The sequence below is a fragment of the Notamacropus eugenii genome, chromosome 1 (assembly GCF_028372415.1).
Source record: "Notamacropus eugenii isolate mMacEug1 chromosome 1, mMacEug1.pri_v2, whole genome shotgun sequence".
NCBI classification, from domain to species: Eukaryota; Metazoa; Chordata; class Mammalia; order Diprotodontia; family Macropodidae; genus Notamacropus; species Notamacropus eugenii.
Genome location: NC_092872.1, coordinates 156,294,834 through 156,310,524, shown reverse-complemented (window position 1 = coordinate 156,310,524; position 15,691 = coordinate 156,294,834). Strand labels below are relative to the sequence as shown.

The following is a 15,691-nucleotide window of genomic DNA, read 5'->3' as shown; positions in this document are numbered from 1 at the left end:
AATGAGAAACAGGATACATAGGCAAAATAAAAGAAAAAAAATTGAGTAGACAATCCATGACGGGAGTATTTGTTTTCTTTCTCTAATTCTGAAGGAAGTTAATACATATTAACCCATTTAATTTATTCTGAGAATGTCACTAATAGATTATTTTCACTTTATAAAATGAATCTATTCAGCCAGAAAGATATCAAATAGCCAGAGAAAGTTTCTAAAAATCCACAGGATCCACCTTATAGAAGCAGAAAAAATGTAAATGTTCTCTTTGGGTTTTCTTTGTTTCCTGATCTGGAAAATAATGGGGCCAGACAAGATGATCTTTAAGATCTTTTCAAGAGTTAGTTAGTATTTTGTGATTCTATCCTGTGATTTTACTCAATTTGGAAACATTGCCAGTAATGCAGAAAATATGTATGCTGGACACTAAAAACAGCCCCAGTCAGTGATACAGGCAGCTGACGGGTGCAGCAGATGGAGTGCTGGAGGTGGAGTCAGGAAGATCTTAAGTTCAAATCTGACCTCCAGTACTTATTAGCTATGTAACCCGCAGCAAGTCACTTAACCTCTGTTTGCCTCAGTTTCTTCAACTGTAATAATAACAGTACCTATCTAGCAAGGTTGTTGTGAGGATCAAAGGAGATTATATTTGTAAAAAGCACTTAGCACAGTGTGCCTGGACCACAGAAGTGCTGAATAAATGTTTATTCCCTTTTCCCTTCAGCAAACACTGAGGGGAGACCAGCAAAGTCATCCAGCAATCTCAAACCTTTATTAAGTACCTACATGTGGCAGGTATTCTGCTGGACACAGAAGAGACAAATACAAAGAATGAAACAATTCCTACTCCCTAGGAGCTTAACATTTTATCAAAGAAAGTCATCTCCAGAAGAACACGGAAACAGTAATGAGTGCTATCCTGAACAGAATCTATATGTGTGGGACAAAATGAAAACATTTCTAGTCTCATATCATTAGGGTACAGCTCTTCAAGACAGAGGCTTCTGTAGTGGCTTGTTTATGATAATCTGCTACTGAAAATATCAAAGTGAGCCCCGTGGCATAACTGATTCTGCTGCTGATTTACGATAACGTAGCTGATGGGAGATGACAGCTGATAAGGGTCCCAGGAAAGAAGAAACACATCAGTGTTCTCTTCCATTTTAACCATTCCACTGTACTCCTCTGTTCTCATCTTGCAGTGATAAGGATATGTAAAATCAATGTAACCAAGACACAAACACACACACACACACACACACACACACACACACACACACACACACACACGATCAAACAAAGATAAGGATTTCAAGCTTCTCCAGTTGATCCTGGCAAACAATTAACTAAAATGACTTCCTGGGTGGAAAAACACAGATAACATGGTAAAGGGGGGCGGGAAATGGTGAGAAAGACAGATTTATACAATTCTGGGCAACTGGAATGTGTACACAGTGTGAACATGGTTTAAAACTAAAATCAGACTTTAGATTACCCTAGAGAAAGATTTAATTCAGGTAACACTATACCCATAATGGTACACAGAGGAAATTTATTTTTATTGAAACTTCAACCTTTACAGAATCTGAAAGGGTATACTTTGGGAAAGGCTGGGTTTAAGATTTGTTGACAAAGCATCTAAACAATTACACTGAGAGATGAAGCATTTTCAAATGAAGATTAAGCTATCAAATTTATTTGGAAAAGTATTCATGTTCCACACTCTTGCTGGTCACAGTCCCTAAAAATAAGCCTAACCTTCTTGCCACAGCCTAACTCTCTTCTGAGGTAATGTCTATGAATTTTGGCATGTCCTAGCTTTTTTTGCATCATATGTCGGGTATTAGTAACAGCCTTTCTCCTGACAGCTAATTGGTAATGTTAAAGAAAAGAAATGTAATGACAGATAACGTTTATACACTCACTAAAATCTTTAATGCTAATAGGTATGTGTCAGTTGTGGAGAATCAAAGGAAGGAAACTTTTCATCCTACCCACAGGTGATAAGGGAACTGGAGAAATGGAGTCAAGATTATACACCCTTGATGATATTACATGATAATCATCTAATAATTCAGTTGAATACTCCAAATCAGTTTCTGAACAAAGGGATACATAGTAACATTTCCATCTGACCACCATCCAGGTAAACACCCAGAATGATTTACCTTCTTACCCAGGACCAATCAAAGCCAGCAGTGCTACCTTAAGCATGTGACTAATTATTTCACCTTTCATCTTGATGGTATAAAAACCAATGGCAGCTCCATTCCTCCACAGAATTTTTGCATGTTCCACAGCAGAATGAGGTAAAAAAAACATGCCATCATCCAAATTTCTTTCCAATCTTCCAAAAATAACGTAGTTAAGAATAAAAAGTATAATCCTTTCTCCAAAAGACTGGACCTTCAAAGAAAAAAAAATAGGAAAGACCAAGTGAGACTAGAAATAAAAATCAGACATAAAAAACTCTGCATTTGAAATAAGAGTACATGTTGGGGTAGTATCTATTTTCCATCATTACATAATTCCTTTTATGCCAAAGGACTAAAGGTAAATTATGGTTTCTAAAGAGGTATTTATTATCTTGGCCTTTTCTTAATGGTATGGCTTTGAGGAGTGAAGGTAATACCAAATAATAGCTTCCTTAGCCTTTATGGGTTGTAGAAATGTATTGTATCATATATAACTAAAAAAAAAAAAAGAAAGAAAAGAAAATCACACTGGAGGCTAGCTCACTGAAGGTGAGAGCAAACTATTCTAAGATATGAACAGCATACTCTACATCCTTTGAAAGAAACCAAAACTTTCCCCTTTTTTTTTTCTAAAAGATAATAAGGTCCTGGCTCCAGAAGTTTTTGTGACATGAGAAAGAACAATTTTGATCTTATATTTAGGCTCAGTAAGATTTAGGACAAAGTATTCATTTATATATAAGCCCAAATGAACTTTGGTATATATATATATAGACAGCTGACCAATCCACTCTAAAGGACTGGAAACTGTGGGGCCTTGACTCCTAATAATTCTCTGGGTTTACAGTAGTGTCCTGGTGTGGGTGTGTGGGTGTGTGTGTGTGTGTGTGTGTGTGTGTGTGTGTGTGTCTGTGTCTGTGTGTGTGTGTGTGTGTCTGTGTGTGTATGTGTGTATTAGGAACTTTATCAAATAATTGATTTTAAGGGAGAATTTCTTAATATGCACAATGCTACGTAAGAAACAAAAAGTCAAGGCTGAAATTCTAAGATGTTGATAGAAACATACTATAGGGGAATAAGCTTAATTTAATGTAGTTATTGAAAAGGAAATTATGTACTACGTTTTATATATGTAACTATAAAATCAAAGTATAGGTGTATCCTACTTTTAAAAAAAATCAATATTCAAAAGCATCAAGTTTAGAAAACAGACTTTCAAGGGCTTGATTATTCATGTTACCAAATGATTCAACACAGAATTCCTTTCATGTAAGCTCCCCAAGGCACTTGGAGTATGAATCAACTTACACACACCACTATTCAGAATAAAAACATCTAGCCTGCAAAAGAAGGGACACCTAAAGTCAAAGGGTGCAAAGATTTGGACAAGAAATGGACAACAGTTTGTTATTCCCAAACCCCAAAGTTAATTTGTTACTCAAATGAGCACAACTGCCCAAGAATTTTGTTTGTTTGTTTGTCTCTAACAAAACCAGTTCAAACAAAAGCTAGGTCTGTGTGTTTTTCTGTTTTTTTAAACTACTGTACCAGAACAAAACTGGCCCATAAAAATAATCTCAGAAGCCAACCTGAATGAAATAGCTAATTTATTCAGGTGCTATACTTGGACTGGGCTTTGAAAAAAATCATCTATCCCTTGCCCCTCTGCAGAAGGAAGAGGGCAATCCTATTTTGCACCCAAAAGTAGCAACACCTAATTCTCCTCCCTTCCCCCCATAGGTGCTACAAGGTGTCACTTGTACCAAATTCCCTAGGAACCACAGGGTTTTAACAGTGATAGCCCACCATTCTTCTTAATATGTAACTTCCCCCTCAGCCTCCCTTCACGGACCAACATGACCCACTGTCCAGCCCTGGCAACCTTTGCTCTGATTCCCTCCAGCATGGTGGAATATATTTTTCCTTTGACAAAAACCCAAAGCCAGCAAGCAGGAGTTTGCACAATCATAGTTCGGGAAATCTGTTTAATTCTGACCTGTGGGAGGAGGAACCAGGAAGGAAATTAAGCTGAAAAACCCCAACATGCAAATCACAAATATAAAACAGCCCTATGCAAATAGCCAGATGTCTAAAGAGTGAAACAGCAGAAGCCAGATGAGTAGAAAGCAATCTATTTCATTCATTTTGTCACCACGTCTCTTCAAGGAAAAGGTGGGGTAGCTTGACTTAAAGAGTGAGAAAAACATGCTTTTTGGTTAAATTCTTGTATGCCAAGTTTGCTTGAAAATTATGTTCTCTCACCTGGATCAGACCTTCTCTAGAAGGATCAGACGTTTTCATGATCTCTTCTATGGACCACCAGGATTTGTTCAGGTAAACAGCTAAGACTGAAAAAGAAAAAAAAGCAAAGACAAATTACATAGAGGCACATAGAGCTATCACAAAGGCATTTGAAGGAGCCGGAACCACTGGAACAACAAATAAATGGCCCAGTGGTTAGGGCATAGGATTTAAAGTCAAGACAGACCTCACTTGGTTCAGATCCTGACCAGACATTTACTAGCTCTGTGACTCTGGGCGAGTCATTAACCTCTTTGTGCCTCAGTTTCCACATCAGGAAAATGTGGAAAATGGATCTCTAAGGTCCCTAAGGTCCCATGCACCTCATGGGAAAAAAATGAGCAGCAAATTTGTCCTGAGAACAATGACTCAATGGATTATAGCCACTCATCTGGGAAAAGTAGATACTTAGTGTGTTAGTCCTTCATGCCATCAGAGAAATGATGACATGACTTGCACTTGACTTTGTTTTGAGCGAGGGAGGGCTGTGCAGGTCACCAGCCTCACTTCTCCTCCAGAGCCATCTGGATCTAGTGACCAGATATTCATCAGGATGACTGGAGATGACCCAGGATGAGGCCACTGGGGTTAAGTGACTTGCCCAAGGTCACACAGCTAGCGAGTGTCAAGTGTCTGAGATTTGAACTCAGATCCTCCTGACTCTTAGTACTTTATGGTTAAATTATGAATTCCTCCTATCTAGAATTAGAAGAGTTTCTAGACCTCATGTAGTCCAAACTCCTTATAGACATGGAAACTGAGACCAAGAGGGGTAAAACAATTTGCCAAGGTCAAGGAGCCGGAGTAGAATTTGAACACAGATCCACTGACTCCTAATCTAGTACTCCTCCTATCCCACAGACAATTCCAGCCACCTAAACATTAAGAAGTGTGGTATACTGTATAGGATGCAGGCCTTAGGTCCAAAAGATCTACATGCTCCAATGAGATAATATTTGTAAATCACTTAACATGCTGCCTGGCACGTAGCAGGTGTCTGGGTTAATAAATGTGTATTCCATCCTTTCCTCTCCCTCCTTCAACAATAATGTCTGTGAGCAACTTGCTAAGGCTACATTACAAATTACAAAGGAGTTGCTAAGATCTTCCTTGGTAGAGGGAATTTTCTTATTGAGAGCTCCCAATATCAGTTAAAACTATAGATCTGTCCAAAAAAAAAAAAAACCCCAAAAGACAGAACTTTCAGCACCCACGGCCCTAATAATCTGTTTCTAAGAATGCACCTAAATCACAACACAACTCACAAAAATGATACTTAACTGACACCCTGGGCAAGGGTGAGTTTTTCACTTTCATCATTATACCCTTGGAGAGCAGGTTGTTATAGGGCGGGGTCTTTTAAGTTATTTTTCAGTGCTTGAACTGAAATCTACATTTTTTTAGACTCAGTCATCACCACCAGTTGGCATTTTCTATAGTCTTTTCCTCCTTTTGCCAGCTCCACCCAGTGCCTTTGATCTTGAGTTTTTCTCAGGTGTGTCCAAGGAGATATGGTTTCCAACTTCTCCACCCTGGTGCTAACAGAATAAGCACACAGCATCTCTCCCCACCCTCACCCTTACCCCTCACATACCCCAAGCTCTCTAAGGGAGTTGACTGCTAATAACTACAGAGAAAATACAAAGCAGATTAAAATAACAAACCAAAATGAAAACTCATAGCACAAAGAGTCGCTCTTCAATCCCCCTCCATCTTCACTAACAGGAGTGTGAACTAAAACTGTCCTAAACTCTTTTCTCAAAGGTCTAATTCAGCAATTGGGCAAATTAAATTGCCTAACACGTCTAAAACCTGCCCTCCGTCTGTCTGCTCACCTGGCCCCCTTCCTAGTGAAGCCTTTATCACCTCTCACTTGAATTGCAGCAATACTATTCATATTACTCTCCTTGCCTCAAAATCTCTCTCTTTTCCAATTCATCTCCTACCAAGTTGCAAAAGTGATCATTCTAATAATATTAATAGTAGCTTGCATTTATAGAGTGCTTCAAGGTTTATAAAGTGCTTTACAAATCTCATTTCATCTCCACAACTTTGGGAGGCAGGTTCTATCCTTATCTCCATTTTACATTTGAAGAAACTGAGGGAGAAAGGGGTTAAGCAACTTGACCAGGATCACACAGACAGTAAATATCTAAGGCCGGATTTGAACTCAGGTCTTCCTGACTCCAGGCCCAATGCTCTAATTCACTGTCCCATCTGTGTCACTCTCATGCTCAAGAATGTCCAGTGACATTCTCTTGCCTCTACAATAAACCATAAAATTCTGTTTGGGATTTAAAGCTTTTCTCACTCTGCCTTCAATCTACTTTTCCAAGCTTGCTACACATGAGCTCCCTCCAGACGCATTATGTACTGGCAAAAAGTGGCCTCGTTGTCAGACCATATACATGGCCCCCAACTCCCATCTCTTTTCCTGTGTACAAACTATATCCACGCACAGAATGTACTCTCTCTTTACTTCTATTTCTTAGTCCTTAAATTCCTTCAAAATTCAGTTCAAATGCCATCTCCTCCATCGGATTTTTCCTCATCCTCCCCAGCTGCTATTTCCTCCCTCCCCCCTTCCATTTACTTTAATTATAATTGTATTTTCTTGTACATTTCTCCTCAATAGAATGTAAAGTCCTTAAGAACAAGGACTGTTTCTTTTTCAATTGTATTTGTATTAATATCTTTTGTACATTTCCTGATCATCTCCTCCCCTAGCCAGAGAGCTATCCGTTATATGATTAAAAATAAAAAAAAAAAGAGCTATTCAGCAAAAAATCAATCAATATATCAATTTTGTGCCTCACAAAATAAAATATTTCACACTTCCATTCCTTTACCTTTGCAAAGTGGGAAGGAGATGCGTTTTTCTCATTTCTCATCAGGGTTATTTGGTCATTTAATGATGCAACATTTGGTTTCTTGTTTTGGTTTTTCTTTCCATTTGCACTACAGATAGTATGTATATTCTTTTTGTAGTTCTTACTTCACCCGGAATCCATTCATATAGGTTTGCTCATACTTCTCTGAATTCTTTATGTTCATCATTTCTTACCAGCACAATAATATTTGTTCACTACTCTTCGTTTAGCCATTTCGCAAAAGATGGACCTCTCCTTTGTTTCTAATTCTCTGTTTTTATAGAAAATGTTGTTAAGAACATTAATCTCCTCCGAGTATAAGGCAGGTAGTGTGTTTCATTTTTGTCTTTGTACAGCAAGCGTCTAGTATAATGTATGGAACATAGTAGCAGCTTAATAATGCTTGTAGATTGATTTATTGATTAACTAAGAGGACTCATAAGTGAAGCAAAGAGAAAGGCTATCTCAGTAGTAAGGAATCTGTGGCCTTGAGGCCACATGTGGCCCTCTAGAGCCTCAAGTGCAGCCCTTTGACTGAGTCCAAACTTCATAGAACAAATCCTCTTAATAAAAGAATTTTTCTGTAAAATTTGGACTCAGTCAAAAGGTAGCACCCAAGGACCTAGAAGGCCACATGGCCACAGGTCTAGTCCTGGTCAGGTCCAAGGATAAAGTGACAAGAAATGGTCTGGTGAATCCCTGTGTACAGAGGGGTACAGAGGCATTCATTACTCAAGGCAACCTGATAAGAACATTTATTCAGGATGTTTTGGAAAGTATCCTAAGAGTTGTCAAACATGACAATCACAACTCACTTCTAGAGATTCATGCGGGGACAAATGAAGGAATCCAAAGAGTACTGAGTACTGCGATACATTAAGAGGTCCTGGGCAAAAACCTAAAAACCTTAAGGCAAGGGCAAAATTTTCATCACCGCTGTCAGTTGAAGGTGGGGGTTTTGGAACAGAAAGGCACGATTATCTGGCTAAGAAGATGATGTCTGAGAATAGGACTTGGATTTCTAGTTCAGGACTTAAGCTATATAAATGACAACTCTGTGGCCAGGGAAGAAATAAATATAATGAGTTTAAAATTTAGCTTACATTAAATATATACATACATACATATGTATATATGTATATATACATATACACACACATATATATATACACATGTATGTATAATTGTTTACATATACATAAATATGACTATAAATATATAATCTGTATATAAACGTAGAGTGTTGCTGTGCATATATGTATCTTTATATGTGTGTCCATGTGTACATACATACATGTGTATGTGGGTGTGGGTGTGTCTAGGGACTAATATAATCAGTAGTCTTTAAACTGAAAACAAAAAGAAAGGAAGAAAATTGCCCATTTATACTGCCCACATAAATGCCAAAATATATGTTACATTAGTAATCGAAGCATGGAGAGACGAGTACCAGCAGCTAGGTCCATTAGGAAAAGAAAATAACCGATGAAAGGGGCAGGACTAACCATGTGCATTGCCTCACATGCCTATGCCTAAAAACATGCAGAACACATTTCAATCAAAGTGAACATAAGATCTTGATGCACGGAAATTTACCAGTGAGACCTACCATTTATTCAATCAATTAACAAGCATTTTTTAAAGCATCTTTATAGTGCCAGGCACTGGGCTAAGCTGTCATTGAGACCTGGCATATGATCCATGCTAGAAGAAAACAGATCATGTAGAGGAAACCAGAAACAAGAAAAGAAGCATGGTGAAAGAATATTCTGGTAATATTAAATGGGAAGGATAAGGAGAAGCAACATTATAATGGGAATATACTATATGCCACCATACTAGAATGAAGAAATGGATGAATTTATAAAACTCAGTATGGCGGCATGATATCATAATGGCAGAGAACTTTGCCTAAACATCTCCTGAAGCAGTCTCTTCTTTAAAAAAAAAAAAATAGCTAATAAATTCTTGAATTCTCTTAATAAAAGCCTCATTCTTCAAAAGGTGAAAAAAAAATCAGCCAGAGACATCGTGATTCTGGGCTGGACAAGCAAAGAGAAACTAGCTGTTGGAGTAGAAATAATAGGGATCTTGGGAGGAAATGATTAGCTTAGAATTTCTGATTAAAAACAAAATTCAGGGCATATAAAATGGACCTCAGTCCTCTGCAGCCCCCTGTAGCTTCTGCAAGGACTATGGGAAAGTGGGAGAAAAGATAGGCAGAGAATATAAAGAATCTATCAGTGGCACATTAGGTAATCTATGGGAATAGTTACACAATGGCTGAAGTCCTCTAGGAGAAAAGAAGGTGCTATAAAAATGCTTCATTTATTAATTTTTAATTTCACCCACTGTGGCTTATGGAAGGTCTATAAAGCAATGATAATGATGATGTTTCTGTTTAATGTGAATCAATAAAAGGTCAATTTACTAATACAATCATTTCTTTGGAGAGAAAATGCATGAGATAGCATTAGTCACACACATTAATGTTACAAAACAGATTTATCTTGCTTAAAGAGCCAAATCTCACATTGTTAAGTATACACACAATGATGAAAATAAAATATAATCTTATTGAGCAAATGCAAAATAAATCACACTACAGACCAGCTTTAGAACAACGAAAAAATGTCTTAAAGAGCATTAGCACTTGGTCAATAACACAGGATATAACCTGAGATAAAATAGGAATAAAAATGGTTGCACTGGATATTTTGTTGGAAAGCTGAACACATTCAAATCAGCAAAGCCTAACATGAATCCTTGAGCATAGAATGAATGGTATGTTGTTTCTGAGGTGTCACTAAGGATTATTTTTTATTTGTCTGGAGGTTTTTTAATTTGTTTTTTGGAGGGCGGAAGGCAAGGCAACTGGGGCTAGGTGACTTCCCCAAGGTCACACAACTAGTTAAGTCTCAAGTGTCTGAGGCTGGATTTGAACTCAGGTCCCCCTAACTCCTGGACCAATGCTCTATATTCATCGCGCCACCTAGCTGCCCCTAAGGATTATTTTTTAGAAGGGGGGAGTAATGCCCTCTGAAGAAAAAAAAAAGGAAGTCTAGGTTAGTTAAATATTTATGGTAACGAGGCAAGATGAAATCGTAGTTTAGATCTGTTATATAAACTAGTTATCTTTGCATATAAGAAAATTCTCTTCAACAGTTATTTGTGTGGATGGCTTAGAGCAAGTCGATCATTATGACTACAAAAACAACATGAACTGTATATTTATGTATGTATATATATATATATATATATATATATATATATATATATATATATACACACACACACACACACACACACACACACACACACACACACACCCATCTGGTAGCTAGTACATGTTGAAATTATGACATGTATTATTGTTCACTTCTATTATTTAATTTCTCCATGAATGACTTGCCAAAAAGACTCACTACGCTAAATCCTTCAGATACAAAGAAAAACAAAAGACAATCCCTGTTCTCAAGGGGTTCACAGCTAATAAAGGTGACAACATGAAAATAATTCTGTCCAAACAAGTTACGTATAGGATACGTTGGAAATAATCAATGGAGGGAAGGCATTAGAATTTAGGGAGACTGGAACAGCTTCCCATAGAAGAAGCCAGGAAAGCTAGGAAGCAGTGTTGAGAAGGATGAGAATTCCAGGCATAGGTGACAACCGGTGAAAATGCCTCGAGCTGTGAGATAGAGTGTCTTCTTCAAAGACAAAGTAGGTGAATACCCCTTTCTGCTCATTCTCAGCACCATGCCCTGGCTTATGATGGTTCAAATGTGAAGAATGATCTTCTCTCGTCTGCCTGGCCAAATTCTGTCAGTCCTGCAAGATCCAACTCAAATTTTCCATTCTCTTGAAAGACTTCACCAATAATTCTAATTGATTCTTCCTTCTTTGACTTTCCACAGCACTTACTATTCATATACCCTAGTACTCAATCATATTTTAATTAATATTTCATTTTATACTGTTTTCTATTATTTTTCCTCTTCATATATGTAAATATATGAACTAGTCATATTCCACTAGATTTTAAAACACTTGAAGTCAGGGACTATGATAAATAATATTTTGAGGCATGTACTTTACACACAAAAAATTGGGTTTTAAAACCTGCCTTTGACACTAATTAGAAGTGGTACCTCAGACAAGTCACTGTATCTCTCAAGGCCTGAGTTTTTCCTCATCAGAAAAATGAAGGGACTATTCTAGGAGATCTCTAAAATTCCTTTTAAATCTGATGATTGGTGATTCCAAGAAATGGTGAAGCACCAGCCAAGGAATTCTCTCTCCCTCCTCTAAGTCAGCATTCATGCTCAGTGCTTTTCATATTATACTTCTACAATACACCTACCTTGCAGTACCACTGTATCATGTCTTAGTGCCTATATTATTCTGCCCTGAGGCAAGGGGAACTCACACCAACAAAATCATGGATTCTCAGCGCTTTGAAATATGGAATAAGCACGTGAAAAATGTGGATCAGACTCAGAGAACTGGATGAATGTTGATTAAAGAATGGAAATTAAGTCCATTGAATGATCCCATGAATAGGGTTAAAGGGTTTGGGGCTATTACTGTGAAATATGTTATTATGATTTAAGTACTAACCACTTGCTCTTCAAGTGGTTAGTCAAAAAAAAAAAAGAAAGAAAGAAAGAAAAGAAAATAATTGACCTGGAAAAGAGATTATTTAAGGATTATTGGACTACCTGAAAGCCATGATCAAAAAAAGAGCATAGATAGCACATTTCAACAAATTATAAAGGAAAATTGCCCAGACAGCACAGAACCAGAAGACAAAAGTATAAATTATAAGAATTTATGATCATCTCCTCAAAGAGATTCCCTCCCCCCAAAAAAATCCCAGGAATATTACACTCAAATTCCAGAGCTCTCAGGTCAAGGGGAAAATATATAAAACAGTAGGAAAGGAACAATTAAAATACCATGGGCCAATCAGGATCACACAAGATTTAGCAGCTACCAACTTAAGAGGAGCAGAAGGCTTGGAATATGATATTCCAGAAAACAAGGGAGCTAGGATTACAATTAAGAATAACCTACCATACAAAATTGAGTATAATCCTAATGAAGGAAAAAATGGATATTTAACAAAATAGAAGACTTTGAAGAATTTCTGATTAAAAAACCTGAGTAAAATAGGAAATCTGACATTCAAACACAAGGCTCAAGAGAAACATAAAAAGGTAAACATGAAAGAGAAATCATAAGGAACTTAAACATATGGGAAGATGATACATGTAACTAAGAATTGTATTATTATTAGGGCTGTTAAAAGTTGTCTACATAGACAAAAAGCATGGGTGTGAGGTTATGTTGGAATTATTTCAAAAAAAGAATGAAAGGTGGAGAAAGAGTGATGAAGTAGAAGAAGAAGACAGAAGAAGAATGGGAAAAATTATCTTACATAAAAGCGGACACAAGGTAGAGTTTTTATACCAGAGGGGGAAATAGAGGGAGAGAACAATGCTTAAACCTCACTTTCATTGAAATAGGTTCAAAGAGGGAACAATAGATAAAAATATATACACAGAATTGAATACAGAAATTCACTTTACCCTATAGAGAAATAAAAAAGGAAGGAGCTGAGAGAAAGGGGGGGTTAAGAGAGACAATGGATTAAAGGAGGGGAGAGGGTGGGGAAAAATAGAAAATGTATAGAAGGGAAAAGGATAAAGGGAAATACACAGTTAGCAATCTTAAGTGTGAATGTAAATGAGATGGAAGCAGATAGCAGAATACACTAGAAACAAGAATTTAACAATACACTGTCTAAAAAAGATAATCTTCAAGCAGAAAGATATACATAGAGTTAAAATAAGGGGCTGGAGTGGAATCTACTATGCTCCAATCAAAGTAAAAAAGGCAGAGGTAGCAATCAAGATCTCAGACAAAGCAAAAGTAAAAGCTAATTCAAGGAATATGCTGTTTTTAAGTCAATATGAGGCCTTCGGGGATCTTAATGTGCAGTTTAATGTCTCTCTCCCCCATTTCTATTTGAGTTTGATACCACTAGTCTAAATCCGTAATTTCGCTGGTATGAATAGATAGATGAAGTACTTCTTAAGTCCTCGCTATGTGGTAAATATTGTGCTAAATATTCACCAAGACATATGAAAACAGCAGAAATGATGTTCCTTAACTGCAAGGAGCTTACCTTCTAATGGTAGAAGATGGACTGACATAAGAGGAAACTGGAAAAGGCAAAGGAGAACTGCACAGATTCAAGGTTTCTGTGAAGGAGGAGGAAAAGCGTGCAGTGAGTAACATAGCTGGGAGTGAAGTGAGTATGCATGATCTGAGTACTTTATGAGATGGTGGTGTGGGCTAGGGATTCATGAATCAGAAGAGAGGGCTGACAGGTGAAGACATTTTCAGGATGAAAAAAGTGTTTCCAAGGAAATGAAAAATTTGGTAGAGTAAGGGATGAAGCCAGCACTGAAGTGAACATGTCCTGGGTACCTCATGAAATGGGTGGTCCAGACTCGGAAGTAGAGGCAGTACCCACCTCTATATGAGGAAACTTCACCTATCAGTACCATCTTCGCAACCTACTGACATTTGGTTTTTTACTACCTTGTTAAATTTACTATATACTTTTCCAAATAAACTGTATACAACAGAAGCTCACAATTTCATATCCAATCTTGTTTTTTATCCTTTACATATTGTAATGTTTGTGATTGTTGACGACTGTTGAGTTCATAATAAAGGAAAATATTTACACCAATTAAATGAAAATGAAGGAACTGAAACCATGAAATTAAAAGACATGCCTGAGGTCAATCTAGCAGCATCAGAAGAAGGTGTGAATAGAAATCCTCTGACTCTAGAGCCAGAAAAGCATTTATAGAGAACCAACTATGCACTTGACCCTGTGCCAAGCAATTTTACAAGAATTATCTCATTTGATCTTACAATAAACCTGTGAGGTAAATGTTATTATCATTCTCATTTTGCAGATGAGAAAACTGAGATAAACAGAGTTTAAGTGACTTGCCCAGAGTCTCCTAAGCTGCCCACAGGTACTAAGTGTCTAAGGCCAAATCTGAGCTCAAGTTTTTCTGACTGCACATCCAGTGTTCTGTGCACTATGATGCTACCTAGCTGCCTCACTGCACCACTGTTCAACTGTACTAGCTTCTGGCTATACCAAAGTTCTTCTCTCTAATGAGTTGCTGCAAAAAGTCACAAAAAACAAAATCTGGCACAATACTACCATAACTCTTATTAGCTAGTTTTTTTCTCCGTCAGGAAAAGGTTATTCAGGCAACCATGTCACTCACTCCTTAGTCCAAACTGATCTCAACCTTCTATTATGAGTCTTTTCTTTTTTTTCCCAAAGAATCAATAAACATGTTTATCTATCTAGCCTAAACAGCAAACTTTTTTTTAGCCTACCTCTGATGTGAGACTCCTTAAAAGAGCAAAAACTTCTTTTTTTCCACTGGATATTTAAAAAACATGCCAAGACAAAATAGAAGAGTTTTTGAACAGTTATTCAGCGGCCTCTTCAGAGCTGGTTTCAGGGACTACCTGCCTACAAAGAGAAAACTAAAAAAAACCAATCACCGCCTCTTTGTAAAGAAGCAGTGAGTAGACTTTATGACATGACAGATCAAATTAGGTTTTCAAATTACAAGCATCCCTATGATACTAATGCCTGTGTCAGTCACCATGGCAATTCCCCTTCCCCACAATGTGCAAGGCTCAGCATTCACCAGAAAAGTTGACATAGTCACCACTATTTCCCTCAGCACCATGGAGAACGAGATTCACCAATTTAGCAGGCCACAAGTGGAAGGATGCCAAGTGTTCCTCCATATTTTCTTCTTTTCTATTTATTTCATAAGTTTGACTTGTCTCCCTAACTAGACTGAAAGCTCTTTGTGGTAGATGCCATGTTTATGCCTCTTCTGAACATTCTTAGATAGAACCACAGGATTTAGAGCTAAATGGGAACCCCTAAAATCATTCCTTCATTTTACAGATAAGGAAATTGAGGCCAAGGGAAATTCTGTGGATTCCCCAGTGTCACCCAGAAGTAAACAGCACAATCCAGATCCAAACCTACATTCTCTCACTCCAAATCCAATGTGTTCTTTCTCCCCTACCTCACTGATTAATTTGCCCCTTGCCTCAACTATAAGACTCACCCAAAACAAAAGCTGCTGCTGCTCCATGACAAATTCAAGAACTATGTAGCTCCAAAAAATAAAAACCCAAAAAAAAACCAGAGCTTAAAAAAAAGCAACATGACATCTTCCCCAAAGCAAAATACACATAGGGAAGAAA

General features: G+C 37.4%; 1 protein-coding gene across 1 annotated transcript in view; it reads right to left on the bottom strand.

Annotated features, from left to right (window-relative positions):
- LOC140509523 (protein FAM169B-like) overlaps positions 1-15,691 on the bottom strand; it is a 110,632-nt gene that overhangs the window by 21,650 nt on the left and 73,291 nt on the right. Inside the window, 2 exon segments of the mRNA XM_072617101.1 lie at positions 2,229-2,403; positions 4,455-4,540. Coding sequence (XP_072473202.1) covers positions 2,229-2,403; positions 4,455-4,540 — 261 coding nt within the window.